Raw genomic sequence first — 19,563 nt, 5'->3', positions numbered from 1 at the left:
TACTTGAACACAAAGCTGATATTCACTTGAGGGAATGGCAACAGGTGCACAGACAGGTTATATGTACCTTCTGTGATGGGATGGAAGAAAATTTAATTGTTCTGCCTGTCACTTTACGTCACTGGCATGGCTACTGCAGTCAAACAAAGATACTTTCTTGTTGGGAGAAATAATCTTTTTTTGTTGTTGTTTGTTTTTTAAGCAAAGAAGTGCTTTTTGGTTCATTTCCCACAGCACAACGGTTGAGGGTTAAGGGTCATTCATTTTTATAGCATGCGATTCTATGTTTGCATTGTGGCAAATGCAATTTTTATGGGGTTCGAGTCGGGGTCACAAAGACAACAATGCATGAAGTTGTCATTAAGACACATCATGCATTAGTCAGGGGAAAACAAGTTGAGGAGTCTTTGTTTTGGCTTACCGGCCTTGCAACAATACCCGCAAACGGGGGAGTGTGTGTGTGTGTGTGTGTGTGTGTGTGTGTGTGGTGTGTGTGTGTGTGTGTGTGTGCGCGCACAGAACATTTTAAAGGAGCACTGAGGCAGTAAATTTGTGAGGACGGAGCTCCCTTCACTCAAACTACTGATGCAGTGATAAACTCGTTTCCAAAAGTTCATTTTTGCCGTTATTTTCCATCCAAACTTCATTCCCTGAAGCTGCTCGCAGTAAATTTGGCTTTTTATAATATTTAGGGAAAATTATGCAGCCTGATTCCAAAATGGATTCAAACGATTTTTTTTTTCTCGTCCCCTTTCTCACACCACGGCAAATGAAGAAACGCTTTTATACACTGCCAAAATGCATATTTCGGTATATCATTTGAGTGTCTTTCAGGCCGACATTTGAGAGGATTTCAGTAGTTCATACGACAGCACTTGCAAACGCGAATTTTGCGGATTATACGAGGCCGTTTCAGCGTGACGCGCCAGAGGTAACCCCTGGCGGCGCCTCATTCCGCGTGATTTAGCACATAAAAAAAAGAATTTGCTCTCTCACGCACGTGGTCAGGATGGAGCCAGCGACTGCGTGGCACCTCGACTCCGACGTGCCCGCCACTGTGCTCCCTTTATGACAATTTATTGCTTCCTGGCTCCTGAAAATGGCAGCGCGGGGACAACAGAATTCCAACCTCTGGTTTCGAACACACACACACTCACGCTCCCTAAATCTTGGTCGCATTCATGGCTACTCCAAGTGACTTATGTGTGAGAAACTGAACTTTGAACACTTTTAGCTGGCTTTTTCCAAAGTGATTAAACAATGACTTTTTTTTTTCATAGTATATTTGAATAAAACATTGACAGAACATACAGTCCACAGACATATAATATCAACAATACTGACATTCTCATTTAGACTTTCTTATGCACATATTTACATTTAGTTTCTATTGACATATATTCACACGAAGGAAAATGGCAGTGTTCTTAAGACTTGGGCACTTAAAATTCATTTGGTACAATCTTCTCCCCCTTGTTGACATAGTGCACATAAGAAAACAGCATTTCGGGGACTTCAACCCCTTTTAAACAAAAACAAAAACTTTTTTTCCCCCATTCTTGCTTGCTTTCTCCAGTAGAAAACATTTTGTCCTCGGTTTCGTCATGATTATTTTTTGAAAACTGTCAGAAAAGGGCAACTGGCGTTCACTGCCTTATCGTTACTGTACATGCTTACAATATTGGTATGCACATATATTAAGTTCTAAGCTGCACCTCTCTGCTACATATACTTGCTTTTTATTTATTTGGTTTTTTTTTTTTTTTTTAAGTGTTTGCAGCATTGCGATTCGTTCCCTTTCTTTCACTCAGTGCAATTTCCTATGACGTATAATCTCCTTAATAAAAGTAATCGACCTCTCATGTAACCACCGAAAACGCCAAACATTTTTTTTTTTTATCCTCACTGAGTTCGTTTCCGTACGCTTCCTGAGTTTCATAGATTCCCAGCGGGAACCTAAATTGTAATATTTGTTCCATAAAAATTTTTGCTTCATTGTCATATTTCTGCTTACAATATATGTATGAAAGATTATTATTTTTTGAGTGGGGGGGGGGCAATCAAATTCCAGACTTTGTTTCCCATGTCAATCTAAACTGCACAAGGGCTTCAGAATAAATAGAGCAGTGTTTCTTAAACCAAGTGGTAGAGGTGGTTCTGTTTTAAGAGGTGTGTTCAGTGCCCACTGAAGGCCCAGGTACCAAACGCTCACTGGCGGAACTTAAACGACACCTAAAACGAAATGCTTCTGTTCGCCATGGCAACCAGGAAGATGACATCCCGGCCCCACGAGATTTAAGCGGAGCTGCTATTGCACTGAAACTGGGTCCATTTCTCTCCTCGGCGCCTGAACTTGCTCTGCGGGATTAAACTTTTGAAGCAAGCGAGCCGGCGTCCCGTTCCGCCTCGGTTCCGCGTCGCAGACGAGCAGCGGCGAACTTTGGGCGCTCAGTCCACGGGAAGCTCGCAGGGAATCTGCTGGGCCGCCTTGGCCGCGGTGTAAGCCTGCAGGAAGTCCTTGTATCGCGGGGCGCAGCCCAACCAGGCCTCGCCGAAGTGGACCCGACCGGTGAAGAGGAAGCTGCCGGGGCCCGGTTTGACGCCGCACTGCAGCAGGGTGCGGATGTCCCCCCGGGCGGCCCCGCGCCCGATGCTGGTGAAGAGGGCGTACTTTTGGCGGAAGACCCGCGTGGCGCTGACCTTGATGACCGCGGCCCGGAGGTTCTCGTCCTCCTCCACGGACCTGATGTTGCCGCGCACCACTGTGGGGGAGGAGCAAAACACGCCAGGTGAGTTTAGTTCATTTCACTTGAAGTTACGTCAAGACAGCAGCTGAAGTCCGGTTTTCATGTCTTCACGCAGAAGTAATTTTGCCCTCTTGTGGTAAAAATTTCTTCGAAGTTGAGCTGGAAGCTCTCCACAGATCTGCTGAAGCCGAACGGAGGCAACTGGAGTCTCAGCCCGGTTGTCTGGGGTGGAAACCCCAAAGTTGATGGTGAGATCGTTCCCTCCTTGTTTTCTTACTTCTTTCCTTCCATTCTCATTTACCATCCTTGTTTCCTTTCCTCTCCCCCCTTTTTCTTTCCTTCCTTCTATTCATGTCATCTTTGCAGCACTCCTTCCATATTTGGTTCCATTCTTCCTTTCTTCCTTGCATGTACCGTCCTTCCTTCTTTTCCTTCCACCACCTTCCAACCTCCTTTCTTCTTTCATACCATCCTTGACCCCTTACTCACTATCATCTTTCTACCCTCTGTTCCTACCTTCCATCTTTTCTTTCTTCCTTACTCCCTTCTTCAATTTTCCCACCTCCTCTTCCTTGATTCTTCCTTTCCTGCCTTCCGAGTATTTGGTTGCACACGAGGCTATTATTAATCTGTCTTTTTGTGTGTGTATATTTTGCTTTCGATATCAAAATTCCCAATTTGAGGCCGCACAACTTACCAAAGTCACTGGTGCACACGGCCATGAGGATCTCGGTGTCGTTGCAGGGCCTGCACGCTTCTGCGGAGGAAACAGAGGGGGAATCGGTTTAGCGGGCTCGCATAAATCTCCTAGGAAAAACACGTGCAGCGCGTGCTGATAAGAAAATGTGCAAGAAAAGAACACAACGCACAGGAAAGTGAGCAAGAAACAGAGCCTGGACCAACGACCAACAGACAGCTGCTACTTTTACGGTCGAGGCTTTTAAGGTACACCGTTCTCTGCACCGGACACCGTTTCGAGGCTAAAGCCTGAAAGGGGCCAACAGACAGGGGGGCGGGGCTAGACTTCAAAGGCACGTTTTGAGTACCGCAATAATAGCAATGCAAAGAAAATCTCGAGTTCTTTCACTTCAGACAGGGGGAAAAAAATAACCAAACAGACAACATATTTCCAAAATGTTCCTTCTCATTTCTGCCTCTTTATACATTTGAAATTCTCACATAAAATAAACTTATTACTAAGGTTGAGATTTTACTCCGACAACAGAAGTGCACATTAGTTTTATGGCGGTCCGATCAACTTGATTCTTGAAATCAACCCTCAACCTAACAATTTTCCTCTCCTGAACATGAAATCCGTTCTGAAGCGGTTTTAAAAGTTTAAAAATTGAACAGCAAAAAAAAAAAAAAAATGAAGTCAAAAATGGGATTTTTAATTTGAGCTTCACTGGAGGCCCCAGTCTCACCCTGCAGATTCTTCCAGAGTGAAAACCCCTCTTGATAAATGAGATTCCTTCCTCTCCAGTCGCAAAGCAAACTTTTTGTCTGCGGCTGCGGGCGGGGGGGGGAATAGGGAGGGAGAGAGGGAGGGGGGGGGGGGGGGGTCGTCGGTCTCCGGCTACAGACAAGTCTACCCGCAGTGAGGCAGCTCAACAAAAGAGGGGAGCATCTCAGCTGGGGAGAGGCCTCTGTCGCCTAGGAGACGGCAGTAATCCCAGAATGTTGGAGCGGCACGCATTCAAAGAGTTGTGGACTCTGGAGAAAGCCCCACATACTGTGCTTTTGTAGCCCCCCCACCCCAACGCAATCCCCCTCCTCACTCCCTGCTCCAAACTCCAAACCAACATGCCTTCAGTCTAGGGACAGTTTGCCCACTTCCTCCTGGAAAATCCAATCAGCCTACAGAGGCCTGCTCTGAATCATCAATCGGGCGATGAGGTTTTTTTTTTTTGGGGGGGTGGGGAGGGGCTGGACACATGACATCCATTTTGCAGCCAGAATGCAGAAACGTGAGCGAAAGCAGAGAGGCGGAACCCAAAAGTCCCCTTTTTGTTTTAGATTTATGGCCAGGATTTGATTATCATACATGTATTTCCTGTAATTCACGTTTCACTACTGCGTTGGCATAGTTTTTTTAAGAGTGTTCTGACTTTGGTAAAATTCCGTCTTACGGAAGTGAGGACTCCAGTTAAAGTGAAAATATTTGGATACAGCCATGCGTCAGAAACATTAGTTGAGCTGTAACGGTACATGTACGGTGGTTCCTCGATGAAATGGAATTCAAAGAGTCTGACTCTTTGCAGCTCATCAGTACGGGACTAATTTTAGCGGTTCTTCGCAGAGGTTGTTGTCATAATGATTGTCTACATCTGATGCTGCATGATTTGTGTTCCATCTGTTGTTACGAGGGTTGTAGTACGGCAGCTTTGATGCTATTTAGCGTAACCGTGAAGAACTTAAAAGCTATCTGGTCGCATAAACCTGAAGAGATGAGAGACTCATATTAGCATGATTCAAATGAAATTGTATGCCTCTATTTTGTCCAGTTAGATTAGGGAGTAGGGAAAGGGTGACTGAACCCAAAGGCGACCTTAGACTCCGCCTGAACGACTCACCAACAGTACTGATGTGGTTGGAGTCCAGCGACAGGCGCGCGGTCCAGTCCCCTCTCAGTTCGTATCGGAAGGAGGCGATGCGCCGGCTGATGTCTTGGTGAGGCGTCGCTTGCATGAAGAGCGCCACCTTCTCTCCCGGCAGGCGGCTGAAGCAGCGCACCCTGGGCGGGGGGGACGACTCGGGCCGCTCCCCGACCAGGAGCTCCAGGATGCCGTCCCTCTCCAGGTAGAGCTGGGCGCCGTGGAAGTGCTCCGAGGGCTTGACGCAGGCCGTGATGAGGCCCGAGCCCCCGCCGCCCCTGGGGCTCGCCGCCACCGAGTGCAGGCGGGGGGACAGGGTGAGGCGGAGGGCTCCTTTGGGGTACAGCCAGTCTAGGGTGCCCTCGGAGCAGTGGAGGGAGATCTGCTCCACGCTGCCTTGCTGCTGGGACAATCCACTGAAACGAAGAAAAGAGAGGATTTAGAGCTGGAGCATTTTATATCCCGCTTATCCTCACCAGCAGGAGTCTATCCCAGGTGACTGAGCAAGAAGTTGGGCCTAAGTAGACAAACAACCATTCTATGGAGAACTTCTGAGTCTTCACTGAGCACTGACATGCCCGTTTTTTGGAATATGTGAGGAAGGACCGACACGGCACGCAAACTCCGCACAGGAATGCCAGAACTGAGACTCAGATCCAGACCCTCAAAACTGTGAGCCAGACGTGCTAAATTCTACTCCAAAGTGCTGGCCATTAAAACACATGCACCTGAAAATTCTAAACTTCAACTTTAAACAGGAGGGATGGAGCTGGGATTTGGACCTGGGACAACAGAAGTATGAGCCAGACATGATAACCACTATTTCACCATACTGCACATTCAAATGCACGTGCCTGGAAATTCAAAATTCCAACGTTGACACGTTAGAGCAGGGGTGTCAAACTAATTTTTGTCACGGGCCACCGGCTCGGATAAAAATCTTTGACTGCGTCATCATATTTACACATGAAATTTATGAACTAGTTTTGGAATCAGAACTCAAGGGTAATGGGTTTTTTTCCAACTATTGTTGTTTGGTAACTCAAAAAATGCTTGTAATAGCTCAACGTTATCATTTTTGATATGACAATTTGAAAGTTTGGTACAGATTTGAACAAAAAAAAAATCATGGAAGTTGATGCACATGATTTGCCTCCGCGGGCCACATAAAATCATGCAGCGGCCAGATCTGGCCCCCGGGCCGTGAGTTTGACACCTGTGTGCTTGAGTCTAAAACACATATCGGAATTTTTTTTCCATTTCTGAATTGAAAAAAAATGAAAGCCTCTAATGAGTCACCACATCTGTTGCTTGCCACATGACAGCAGACTCAACTTTGCCGAGAACTGCTTGAGAAAGCACCGCCTGTTGGCGACTCTGCGAAGAACAGCCCTGCTCTCGTCACTTTGCCCCCCGCTTCTTCCAAAATATAAAATCCCTCAATGGGAATATTATTCCAAACTGCATGTTCACAGTCTCCTGTGTGTCTGGACCCTGCAGGCCTCCTAGTCGAGCCCCTCCGGCACATTGAAGGACTCGCCAATGGCCAACAGGTCCTGACATGCTGCGGTCAGACAAGCGCCGTCCTGCAATCTGCGCACCCTTAACCGAAACATTTGTAGCTCGATTTTATCTCAAAACCTGAAAGAAAATAAAGTACAAACTCAAAGATTACGTGCAATACTTGCCTCCCCCTCCAGCTACACTGATCCTCGGAATAATTGCACTGTGCTGCACGGAATAATATCCAAACGGTGTAAATCCCCAAAAGATGCATCTTCAAATAGAAGTGATGCAAACTTTAAAAAAAAAAAAAAAGTACGCAAAATAAATCCAAACTGCTCTATAAAACTATAAATCTAATGTTATCTGACTTGGCAGCCATAGTGTTGCATCCTCTTCAGATAAGGGAATGTCTACCAAGTGGTTCCCGTCTGCGTTTGCTTTGCACTGCGTCGAGCTCCCAAGTTTATTCCCCTTAAAGAAACTCCGGCAACCAATCAGAGGCCGGGCCCGGAAACTTTAAACCACTCTCACAAGTGGGTAGGGGGGAGGGTGGAGTTTGGCGGCGGTGGTGGTGGGGAGGAGGACTGGCTGTGGGGTGTCGGGACTCCGGACTAGGGGGTTGTGTAGTGTGACCTGAAGAAAGAGTGACAGTGCGCAAGTATGTTACAATTCTCCATTGTGTTTGCCCCGGCAGCGCATTGCAGCAAAGAAAGTGAGACAATGTGAGCGGCCCCCACCCTCCCCGCCACCACCGCCCCGACTCGCACTCTATGTAAATGTTGTGCTTCTTCCATTATCAATTAACACAATCAAAAATGTTTTTTTTTTTTTTCCGACGATGCAAATTATTGTAATTACATTAACTTTTTTTTTTTTTTCTTAGTCAGGGTTTCCAAAATATTTTCACCTCAAGATCCATATTCTAAATGTGGGTCCTCCTCAGGACCCAAAAATATCAAAATATATGTTGTGTTAACATAATGGTGAGCAATAAATCATACTCTTTATTTTTAAGTCAGGGTTTCACAGCTCAAAATGCAAATTATAAACGTGGGTCCTCCTCATGGATTTCATGATCAATACAATATCTTGCAACAGTTTTTCTCTGACAAATGGCGACTCAATAAAAATAGGTTTTGAAGTACCTGCTGCCGCCTAAGATCAAGCTTCCTATTTATGATTTGTTTAAAGTCGCTAGTTAAAAAGCCAGTAAGCAAACAAAGGCCCTGCTCCCGGTTAAATAACGTTAATCTTCTTTTCAGATAAGGGAGGTGGCGTCGGTAATTGGTTCTGCCCAGACATGGTGACCCTCCCCCTACCCCAACCTTTTTTTCTTTAATTAATATTTTATATGAAAATGCTCATGAAGGCATTGATGGAATGAGATTTCTGAATTGTGTTTGGATGCGACACAAACGCGAGACTTGCTTTTTAGTGTCTTGCTAAACTCACCTGTTGGTTGGCAAACTTCACAGTACTAAGGTTTGGAGTTCCAATCTCGGCGTCGGCCTCCCTTCGAAGACTCGATATTGTCCGCGGTCGTCGTGAATGTGAGTGTGTACGATTATTTGGCGACAGGTGCTCTGTGATTGACTGGGAACCAGTTCAGGGTGTACCCCGCCTCTTGCCCGTTGACAGCCGGGATAGGCTCCAGCACTCCCCGCGACCCCAGTGAGGATAAGCGGCAAAGAAAATGGATGAAAAAAATTGATGATACATTGGAAACCCTCAACCATTATGGAATGAACTCTTAGTTTCGGTGACGTTTCCCCTCGGTAACTCCAACAATGCTGCTTTTGACGGCGCTCTGTGACGCGCACGCAACAGAATCCCGACACGGTCCACTAGTGCAGCGCTCAGTCTCACCTGACTGCCAATGAGAACGTCTTCAAACAGCGTCGCTGTACGCGTACGGGAGTTGGCGTGTATGTGTGAGATTTTTTTGTATTTGCTGAGTGTCCCGGATTCCTGTGTGTGTGTGTGTGTGTGTGTCTACGTGCCTGTGCGCGCAAACATGGGGAGGATGTAGTAACAGTGTGGCGTCAACAATGTTTATGGGACCTTGACGTGCGTAACTTTCCCTCAGCGCTTCTTCTTGGCGAAACGGTCCCAAAAGCCCACTCGTGGCTAGTTTTGCTGTGTAAAGAGCAAGGGGAGGGCAATGATGGCGTGCGGGCCGCATACCGTTCCCTCCATTATTTCATTGGGCCCTCTGAGGATTTCCATGATCAAGGGTTCTCTCATATTTGTTGCGTGAATTTTGCAGTTTCCCCCCTCAAATTTATTAAAATGTATTTATTCAATTTATTTTATTTTTCGTTACTAGCTAAATAATAAAAGATGTATTTGTAAAATTAGAAAAATATCTATTTAATGGTTTGCTTTTATTCAAACTTAATATTCTATTATTCACATAAAATGATTGTACATATTTTGTGTCCACAATGTAGCATGTTTAAAACATTTTTAGTGTTTGTATTAAATTAAAATTAATATAATACACATATAGGCGGCACAGTGGATCAACTGGTAAAGCGTTCGCCTCACAGTTCTGAGGTCCCAGGTTCAATCCCAGACCCGCCTGTGTTGCCCTGCGATTGCCTGGCAACCAGTTTAGGGTGTACCCCGCCTCCTGCCCGTTTGCTGCTGCGATAGGCTCTAGCGCTCCCCGCGAACCTCGTGAGGATAAGCGGCATAGAAAATGGTTTGTTTTATTCAAACTTACTATCATATTATTCACATAAAATGATTGTACATATTTTGTGTTCACAATGTAACATCTTTCAAACATTTTTAGTGTTTGTATTCAATTAAAATTGATATCATATACATATACAGTACACATATATAAGATGACACGCTGTGGCGACCCCTAACGAGACAAGCCGAAAGGAAAAGAAGAAGATAATATACGAATACATAATTTTCTTAAAGATTTTTTTTCTCATTTTACATGCATGAATTTAATTTTTTTTTTTTTTACATTTAATTTTTACATGCACGTTTGATTTTTTTTTTTATTATACATTTCTAAATAAATGAATGGTTGAATTAACTGGAAATAATTCAATGATTTTTTTTCTAAACCTGTTTCATTTTCCTTTTGAAGATGTTGGGGTGAGAGCCAAAACGATCCCAGTGCAACCCCCCCCCCCCCCCCCCCCCCGTTTCCCATGACTGGCTGGTCGCTTCCCATGGCACCTGAGCCCTAATCCGTCGGATCTGGCGTGGCCGCTGTTTGTTTTCCAGCACTGAGTCATCCATCTATCTGCCGGTAATGAGATCTTGTCACTGCCTTCCTGATAATCAGCATTCCTGCACACTGGCAGCCAACCTCGAATGCTTGTGTCGCATTTTTGTGTGTGTGTGTGTGAGTGTGTGTGTCTGCCCTGCTTGCTTTTAGCCATGGGAAAGACAAAGGACGTTTTACACAACCATTTGATTGTTTTTTGACTATGATCTACTTTTTACCTTTTATGGCATAACTCATATGTGAGTGTCATGTCCGCCGGATTCCGTGACAAAGGTACTGACTCCCCTTCTCTTCTCCTCCCAACATTCTTACACGAAAAAGCAAAAGATTCTGTTCGCCGTGCTTACTTCAAGCCACTCTTGGTTTTTGTTGACCCAGTGTGATCCGTGCAGTTTTCCCACAGTTGCGAGCAGGTTTGAGTGGCGGCCAGAGGCTGCAAGACGAGTCAGAGGTCTTGTCCGAAGGTAGCGGACCGTGATCTGATGATTTGACACGAGTCAGACTTGATTTGCCAAATTTAGGGCAAGCAAAAACGTACGAAACAAAGACTGGACTTGACTTTGTCTTGCTATTCATGAAAGTCTACTTGACTTGTGCCCCCACCCCTGCACCTTTAACCCCCGCACACCGAGTGAAACGGCTGAATGTGATCAAAGTGGATTATTTTACGTTCTGCTCCGTTTTCGCAAGGTCGATATTTGATCACGCGAGTGCTGTCTTTGAGGACTAGATTCTAGATCAGTGGTGCTCACGATTTTGTTTTTTGGGTGTGCAGCGTGCTGTGTTGAGACAGTCGATACTTGCATTATCTGGTTAATACAGTGAAGAAATTAAGTATTTGAACAACCTGCTATATTGCAAGTTCTCCCACTTAGAAATCATGGAGGGGTCTGAAATTTTTATCATAGCTGCATGTCCACTGTGAGAGAGATCATCTAAAAAGAAAAAAAAAATTTGAACGACTTATTTGTGATACAGCTGCAAATAATTATTGGAACACCTGAGTTCCATCCCAAGAACACCATCCCTACTGTGAAGAATGGGGGTGGTAGCATCATGCTTTGGGGGTGTTTTTCTGCACATGGGATGGGACGACTGCACCGTATGAAGGAGAGGATGACCGCGGCCATGTTTTGTGAGATTTTGGGGATTAACCAGGAGGTTGAGTCACAGTCAGAGCATTGAAGATGGGTCGCGGGTGGGTCTTTCAACATGACAATGATCGAAAGCACACGGGAAAACCAAGGAATGGCTCTGTTCGAAGCATATCAAGGTTCTGGCGTAGCCTAGCCAGTCTCCAGACCTAAACCCAATAGAAAATCTTTTGAAGGAGCTGATCTAGAGAAGATGTGTGTGGAGGAGTGGGCCAAAATCCCTTCTGCAGCATGTGCAGACCTGTTGAACAACTACAAGAAACATTTGACCTCTGTAATTGCAAACAAAGGCTACTGTACTGAATATTAACGTTGGTTTTCTCAGGTGTTCAAATACTTATTTGCAGCTGTATCGCACAAATAAATCAGTAAAATAAAAATCATACATTGTGTTTTCTGGATTTTTCTTTTTCGATGACCTCTCACAGTGGACATGCACCGCCGATGAAAATTTCAGACCCTTCCGTGATTTCTCAGTGGGAGAACTTGCAATATAGCAGGGTGTTCAAATACTTATTTTTTTCACTGTATTTACTCCCCGAACGCCCGCCCCCCTCCCCCTGCTGTGAGAATCGCATGTGAAAAGTAACACCTACTTTCTCATCGCGCTTTCTCAGGATTCTGATGCACACGTTTGTTTGTTTGACAGTAAATTATTTTTCTTTTTTATGCTTCTCGTGTTTGTGCGTGGGGGGGGGGGGGAGGGTTAGCGTAAAGCCCAGCGGGGAACGTGAATACAAGGCAGCAGATAAACAGAAAGGCCGGACGGCAAACGCAGCTGGAAACGCGCAGAGACGCTATGAGAACGCTCCCTAATGCTTCTCCAAACATGTAATAGATCACTTAGCTGCGCTGTCCCGATCCACTCATACAACCCTGGCGTGCTTTTATCTTCTCCATCGGGGATCCCGCTTCAAAATGTTATTTTATCTTCAAATAGCAGCTTTTGGAACATTGTGAAATATTAAAAAAATGCAACAACAACAAAAAAGAAAAAACAGACTTGAAAACCAGACTTGAAATTTCCCCATCATTTTCTAGACAAATCACTGCAACTTTTTGTCTATGAATATGTCAATTAATGTCAGTTTTGCCATTCATCTTATAAGTTCCCATTCATCATTGTTGAATATTTCGCTTTTTTTTTTGTTTTGTTTTTTTTTTTTTTTACTCGAACCATCCCTGTCATGGCCGGCGCGGGTCTACCCTTTGACTCCCCCACCCCCACTTTATGCATCCTTCAGCTCTATATATAAGCTAATTATAGTGTCCGGGTTCAAAGGTCACAGCTGCGTGCCCCCCCCCGGGACAGTCCAATTGCAGAATGAAGGGACGAGGCAGTGCTGCAGGTGTCCAAAACGGACTCGGAATCGGGAAATATCGCCGAGGATTTAGCCCTTAACTGTTCAAAGAAACGCAAAATGAATCATGATTTTGCGTAGTGTGTACGGGAGAATCGAACGTTTCCAATTGATCCCGGCATTCCTTCGCCTCCAAAGGCACACGCGGGAACCGTTTAGCTGCAAAGTAAACACGGCCGAATCTTTCAAGTGGTTCTTCACAGGCCGTCGCCGTCACGCGGTCGACGTTCGTTTTGCATTTGACAGTCAAATTGGGAATAACTGATCAAAGAAGAAGAAAAAAAAACCCCAACAACTACAACAGACTGCACATGAAAGTTCTTGTGAGGTTTTCTGGGCTCTTCAAAGACGTTAGCGGTGAATTGCTGCCAGATTTGAAAAATGGGAGCCGTGGCCATCGTTGGCCTCTCACACACAAAACTGCGACAAAAAAACCCAACAAAATTCTCTCATATGCAGTATTATGCTGAAATGAATGAAAGAATTTCATTGGTGCGTGTAGGAAGCCATCTTGAATGATGTCGCTTACACCCCCGCGTAGCTCGTAATGGGCGCTCACGCAGTTAGCGCTGCTTTTATTGTTGTTGTTTTTTGTTCGATTCCGGAGGGAAACCTGATTGCGACTCCTTTCACTTCCCTTTTTCCGGCTCTCGCTGGAGGAGGAGACTCCCGATCCCGAGTTTTGAGCTGCAGCCGAGTGCGATTGTCATCTTCGGGGTGAGGGGGTTGGCCGCCGGGGGCCGTTGTTTGAGCCCTGCTGGGTGTGGTTGGGGGGTCAGACAGAGGTTCACCGCTGTCTGCAAAGTCTCGAGCTTTTTCTTTTTTTCGCGAGGCGCCCGTCCCTCGCCGAGGCTTCTAATTGGCCCGATTGATTTGGAGGGAAACTTGACTTAAGAAGCGCGACCCCCCCCCCCCATCCCCAAAATTGACAAAGGCTAGTGGTGAGTGTTTTGCATACGTCCACAAGGAAGACAGATGTTGGCGCTGCCGCCCACGTCCACATTTGAATGGCTCTTATTGGAATACAATGGCGGAGACCACAAAGGCTAGAAATTTTGGCGCTCAGGCCCAGATGCGGCGTTCTGGCGGGCTAAATTTGCGCCCTTTGACTACTTGATGATTCTGAAGATGTCCGTTTGAGCTATTCACGGTCATTCCTTTGATTTATTTCTGAATGCTATCAAAATATTCCTTGCAATGATGTCCAGGGTATTCCAATTTTCTATTTACTTTATTTAATGTATTTCGCCATCCCTGGTGTTTTACTAATATGCTAATGTGAAGATAACTATTTTGTGATCAGAACTGGAATATTTGTTGTGTCAAAATCACCTTTAATTATTTTAGTGCGTTATCTTATCTGCCTGTATTCTATCTTTATTGTCTTGATTGCCCAACGGTGTTTAAATCCCTACGCGCTGTAAAATGACATTTTATTTGTCTGATTAGAGCAGACCAATATCTTATCTTAATAAACAAAAACTTCCATTCCCTCCAAATAAATAGCAGTTATGCGGTAAAGTCGATGTAAAAAAAAAAAAAATTTTTTTAAATGCTCCCAGGGTAAAGTAAAAGCAAGTTTACGCGCTTGTTTTGCTGACATTGACACATGGAAGTGGATAAAAATCTGAAACGAGCTGCAAAAAGCCCCCCCAAAAAAATGCAGGCTCGCTTTTTCCACCTTTTGTTGGGCGGCTATTCTTCGTCTCCTCCTCCTCCTCCTCCTTCTCCTCCTCGAGTGTGGTCAGCGAAGGTCATCCCGCGCTGTGCACAATGTAATTAGCCTTCCTGCACACACACAAACAGGGTTGGAACCAAACTTTAAGACCCCCCCCCTCCCCCAGCCCCCCTTCTACAATGACCTGGTCACACAATGGACACATGCGAATGCACAATTAAGAATTGACTCTCACGAACGCACACAATTGAAAATTTCTTACACACACACAATTTAAACACCCTCACATGCTTATTTTATTCAAAAAGTGTCTGAGCATTTGAAGCCATTTACATGAGAGGAGCATGAGAGGTAGTCTTGAATTTGGTTGTCGACACGGCCGCTCATTCGCAACCCACAAAAGAGAAAAAAATGGCCTCTCCCCTCTGACATTACACACGGACAGGTCACATTTCACACAGCAGAAATTGATAAAAAGCGCAACAGCTGCCCAATTTCATCTCCCCCCCCCCCCCCCCCCCGGGAGAATGCAGACGGCGGACGGCGCGTTGCTCGCCGCCGCCCCCTTGGATTGAATTTCAGATGAGAGACTTCATAAAATTATATGACTCCACAGCTCTGAAGTCTTGTAACCAAAGATGGAGCCCGACGGTCGCCTCGTAAAAACAGTGAAACTCGTTAAATGACCTTTGCACCCAGTGAACGAGCTTTATGTGCATATTTGCAAAAATTCCAATAGGATGATCCCTTTAGGAGACAGTAAAAGCAACACAATTTGTAGTAGTCAAGATAGCCATCTATCCGTCTCAAAGGCACCATTACCCTAATTGAACGTAATAACAATGTAATAACATGGAAATAACACGATGAAGATTAATCATGATTAAAAAGAGTCGGGTGCGAGGATTTGAGGAGTGGAAATGAGAGGATTAAGGTCTGACACAATGGCCCTCCAGATAACAATTCGCACGTTTGAATGGACACTGACTGTGATTGTAATTGCACACCAAACTTGAATGTGAAGCCTTCTTTTTATGTCCTGCTACATTTCATTAACGCCATTCAGTCTGCTTTGGTGACCTGAGTCTCATCCCCACCACCCCCTCCCGACCACAAAACCGCCTAGTCTTTGCTCTATTCCCACCTGCACACACACACACGCACAAAACAACAAAAAGAAAACACTCCCGGCTCATCATTGTAACCTGTTTTCTGTTTTCGAAATGTGCTGCCAGTGAGGAGGCCTTTTGTTAAGGGGAACCGTGGAGCCCTGGGGTGGTGGTGGTGGTAGGGGGGCGCCAAAATCGGGTGACTCCCCGGCTCCGTCAGCGAGTAAACCCCCGGGCAAGCAAAACCCCCACCTGCCCGTCGCGCACACACCTCTTTCTTCAGGGGTATCACTTCGCTCGTCCCTCAGGGTGCGCTTGGTGTCGGGCGGCAACGTTCTCACGCGAGCAGGTGGATTTCAAAGTCCACAGCAGGTGTGAGATGGAAAAAAACAGTTGTGGCTGTTTATTTGGAAAAAAAAAATGCATTTTGTAGAGCCTGTGAATGCAAATATTGCATTTGCGACCGTTTCTGCGCTTGTGCTTCTTCGCCACACACACACACAGGTTCATGCATAGCGTTCAACCCGGAGGATTCTGGGCCCGTCTGCACATGCATGCGGTCCAATCGGGGCCTCTTCACTGACAGAAAGCGAAAAAGGGTCACTCGGGTTTGACACGCTTGTGATGGAAATTTGGACGGCGGGCGTAGGGAAACAAAGCCTGCGGACGGGACGTCCCGCGGACGACGTGCTTTGCGCATGACGTAACTAATCTCGCATTTGGGGGAAAAATACGTCTGGCGGTTAGGATTGCGTAGACCAAAAAAAAAAAAAAAAGACAGAAATATAAAAGAATAGTTCAAATGCGGGTTTTATTTCAGGATCTGCCTCGTGAGCGCAAGCGTCTCGTTTCCACTGAGGGTTCAAAAAGATGCTAATCAGCAGCCACGTGACAGAGTTGAAGCAGTCGTTAAAGTTTTCCTTCAAACGCACTTTATTTTTGGACGTCATAAATATCTTGATATAAATATTTTTTTTCATTTAACAGACCATTTGGTGCTGCCTTCGCTGTCATTTTCCAGACATGGACAATCCGGTGTTGAGTTTAAGATATCCGCCGCGCGTGGACGGAAACTTTTTAATGGCGCTTCGATTGAGCGGCTTTGAAAGGTCCACCTTTGACCCCCTCATTCCCCCCCCCCCCCCCCAGACCCCACCCCACCCCACCCCCAAATCCCTGAACCAGGGCAACTCCTCCCCCCCTCCTCCAGGGTTCAGCGCTTGTCACCGGTCATTAGTCAAACCTCTGGCGCTGATCTGATTACCGTCCGATTCGGAATCTGCCGACGACGCGTTTCCGGGAGGCGGAGCGGCCGCGCTCGGCAACTTTATGCTGCTACGCCACAACAAATAGAGCCACCGTTGAGACTGGAAGCAAGAAATTCCAAAGGACACCAATCTGAAAGATTGTGCTTCACCTGAGCAAACAAAGACAAAAATAGTCACACGGTATTTCCTTCAATTAAAAATAGTCTTGACCCGATGAAACTGTGGAAACGTCAGTCAGTCGCTCGGTCTGATGATTTGCGATGAAATGCAATTCTAATGGCGTCCGTCACGTCTTGGTATGCTCACCACACACACAATTAGCCCAGAGCTCATTATGTATGTCTTTGGCAAAGGGGGAGGGGGTGGTTGACCCCAAGAGCATGACCCAAGGGGACATGTGGGAGGGGGGCTACATAAGATAGTGCGGCCATCCCGGGGAGGGGGGAGAGTAACTTGTTGGTTGCCCCTGCTGGTTGCGTTCACTGCCCTGAAGAGTCCTCGTTGATTATGTGTGTGGGGGGGTTGGTGAAGAAAATGTGAGTGAAGCAGGCCATACATACTGTACATTGTTCCCATATTTACATACCATACATAGACAATCCATAATAACACATTATTACACATGACAATTATAACACATTTGCCAACGGGTACGTGACCACAAATGTAGAATAAACACATGTAGACAGACAATATTACAATCCTCACCGGTATGTATTCTTTACCCTCGACAAAAAAAAAGACAAATATTACTGCAGTTTACTCTGTCACTGAAAGTAGTTTTGAAAGTTGTCTTCATTTGTCTTTGTCGCTGTTTTATACTGGCGGCCAGGTCATGCACACCACTTTCGCTACACTTGGATACATAAATACAAATGTAGCTCGTTAATTGATTCCATATAGTTCCAATGTATCTCGCTAAATTCAATTTATCAAACAATTTTTTTGGTGCTTTTTGGGAAAGTGATGACTGTTTTCCCTCCTCCTCATCAGTCAAATGCAGGAGGTCTGTTTTCCCTCCAAAATCCCCCCCCCCCCCCCCCAGTCGCCGCACATCAATCCGCGGCGTGTGGGTGGATGTTTTGGGAAGGTGGTCCACGTGGGGGGTGGGGGTGTTGAATCCCCCTTTCGGGGGGGACGTGGAGGATTTTTGTGCAAACAAAAAGCAGCTTTTTCAAAACAAACTTTAACGGATGTTATTGTTTTTTGTTTTTAGCCGTTCCTGACGGGCGAGTCGGGTCAACTTTGACGGAACGGCCACGCCACCATCCAGAAGGGGGTGTTGTGACTTTTGCAACACAATTTTTTTTTTTTTTGGGGGGGGGGGTCAGCCCAGCAGAGGTGTGAAGATGAACTTTGACCCCCGTGCTTATCTGTAGCTTTCCTTGAAACTTTGGCGTCAGGCTGGTTCCGTGCTCGGCTTTGAGCTCTTCATTCCGGCCTCCTTTCTTTCCCGTATTCCGTTAGATGAAATTGTGCACATCTACTTTCGATGCCACTGTGTATAAAAATAAACATATTTGCCCTACATTTCATAACTCCCTCTACAAGCTTGAACTGAAATACTTCAAATGACTGAAGGAGGCCAGAGATGATGATGATGTGATGTCATTCGGAAAGCAAACGCAACATCTGCAGCTTTTCGTCTCTCATCACATCAGCCCCCCCCCCCACGTCAAACAGCTTGCATGCGACCTGACGAAATATCCCAAATTATGCAAAGATGGGCTGATGGGGGGGGGGGTGTTGCACTTAAGGGAAAGCGGCCAAATTTGTCTCGTACAAGACAACGAGACGCTTTCAAACAGGAAATTAAAAGTCGTCAGCGATAAACACGATGATGTAACGCGCATGACGATCAGATTAGATTTTTTTTTTTTTTTTTTGTAAGGCACATGAAGTGGAAATTGGCGCTTTATTAACTTTCCACGGTGAATAATTGCACACGCAGTCATGTGTGTCACGTACGTCACACGTTTGGAATGTGTTTTTTTTTTGTTTGTTTGTTTTCCATCATTTTTAAAGAAGTTCAAATGTGCGTAGCGCATGTGTAGGGTAAAACATACTAGCAAGATATAGGTTGAAATAACTTTATGAATGGCGGTAAAGCGTTGGCCTCACAGTTCTGAGGTTCCATGTTCAATCCCGGACCCGGCTGCGTGGAGTTTGCATGTTCTCCTGGTTGCCTGCGTGGGTTTTCTCCAGGCACTGCCGTTTCCTCCCTCATCCCAAAAATATGCAACATTGATTGGACACTCGGAATTGCCCGTAGGTGTGATTGTGAGTGTGGCTGTTTGTCTTGATGTGCCGTGCGATTGGCTGGCGACCAGTTCAGGGTGTACCCACCTCCTGCCCGGTGACAGCTGGAATATGCTCCACCACTCCCCGCGACCCTCGTGAGAATAAGCAGCAAAGAAAATGAATGGATGGATGGATAACTTTATGAATGTTGAGCTTTATCACTGATTCTCATGGTGCTAGTGATGCACGTGCTCTCTCGTCGTACTCGAAGGCGTCACTTTGACTTTTAAGTCCATTTGAGTTTAATTAAAATTTTAAGTACATTTGCATTAAACCTTAAAGAACACTTAAAAATAAATATAAAGCATTTAGATTTTTTTCAAATGTATATATTTTCCCATGTTTGAGCACAGTGGGGATGTTTAAACTGTGCATAATATGACAGTGCTTTGAAATAATGAACTCGCCAAAATGGTGGCGCCCATGAAAATTTGTAATTGCCGATTAAAAAATCTTCTCAAAACACCCTTAAATGATATCGTATTAACTTTAAAATTTCAAGGTACAGTACATATGACATGACCCATCGGATACATTGTTAATCCAAACGACCGGACTTCCTCTTTAAGTACACGCTCAACTTGGATGAACA

The 19,563-nt window shown here is 45.5% G+C and overlaps 1 protein-coding gene across 1 annotated transcript; it reads right to left on the bottom strand.

Moving 5' to 3' along the window:
* Positions 1 to 1,283: 1,283 nt before the first annotated feature.
* metrn (meteorin, glial cell differentiation regulator) lies at positions 1,284 to 7,278 on the bottom strand. The gene is made up of 4 exons (XM_061811091.1): positions 7,030 to 7,278; positions 5,321 to 5,757; positions 3,445 to 3,504; positions 1,284 to 2,762 (listed from the first exon to the last, which is right to left on the bottom strand). The coding sequence occupies exons 1-4, from the start codon at positions 7,116 to 7,118 to the stop codon at positions 2,449 to 2,451; spliced, it is 900 nt and encodes a 299-aa protein (XP_061667075.1). The 5' UTR covers positions 7,119 to 7,278; the 3' UTR covers positions 1,284 to 2,448.
* Between the last annotated feature and the right edge of the window lie 12,285 nt (positions 7,279 to 19,563).

The sequence above is a fragment of the Syngnathoides biaculeatus genome, chromosome 22, assembly GCF_019802595.1.
Source record: "Syngnathoides biaculeatus isolate LvHL_M chromosome 22, ASM1980259v1, whole genome shotgun sequence".
In the NCBI taxonomy this organism is placed as follows: domain Eukaryota; kingdom Metazoa; phylum Chordata; class Actinopteri; order Syngnathiformes; family Syngnathidae; genus Syngnathoides; species Syngnathoides biaculeatus.
Note: the sequence above shows the minus strand (reverse complement) of the source record. Positions and strands in the feature narration are given on the sequence as shown.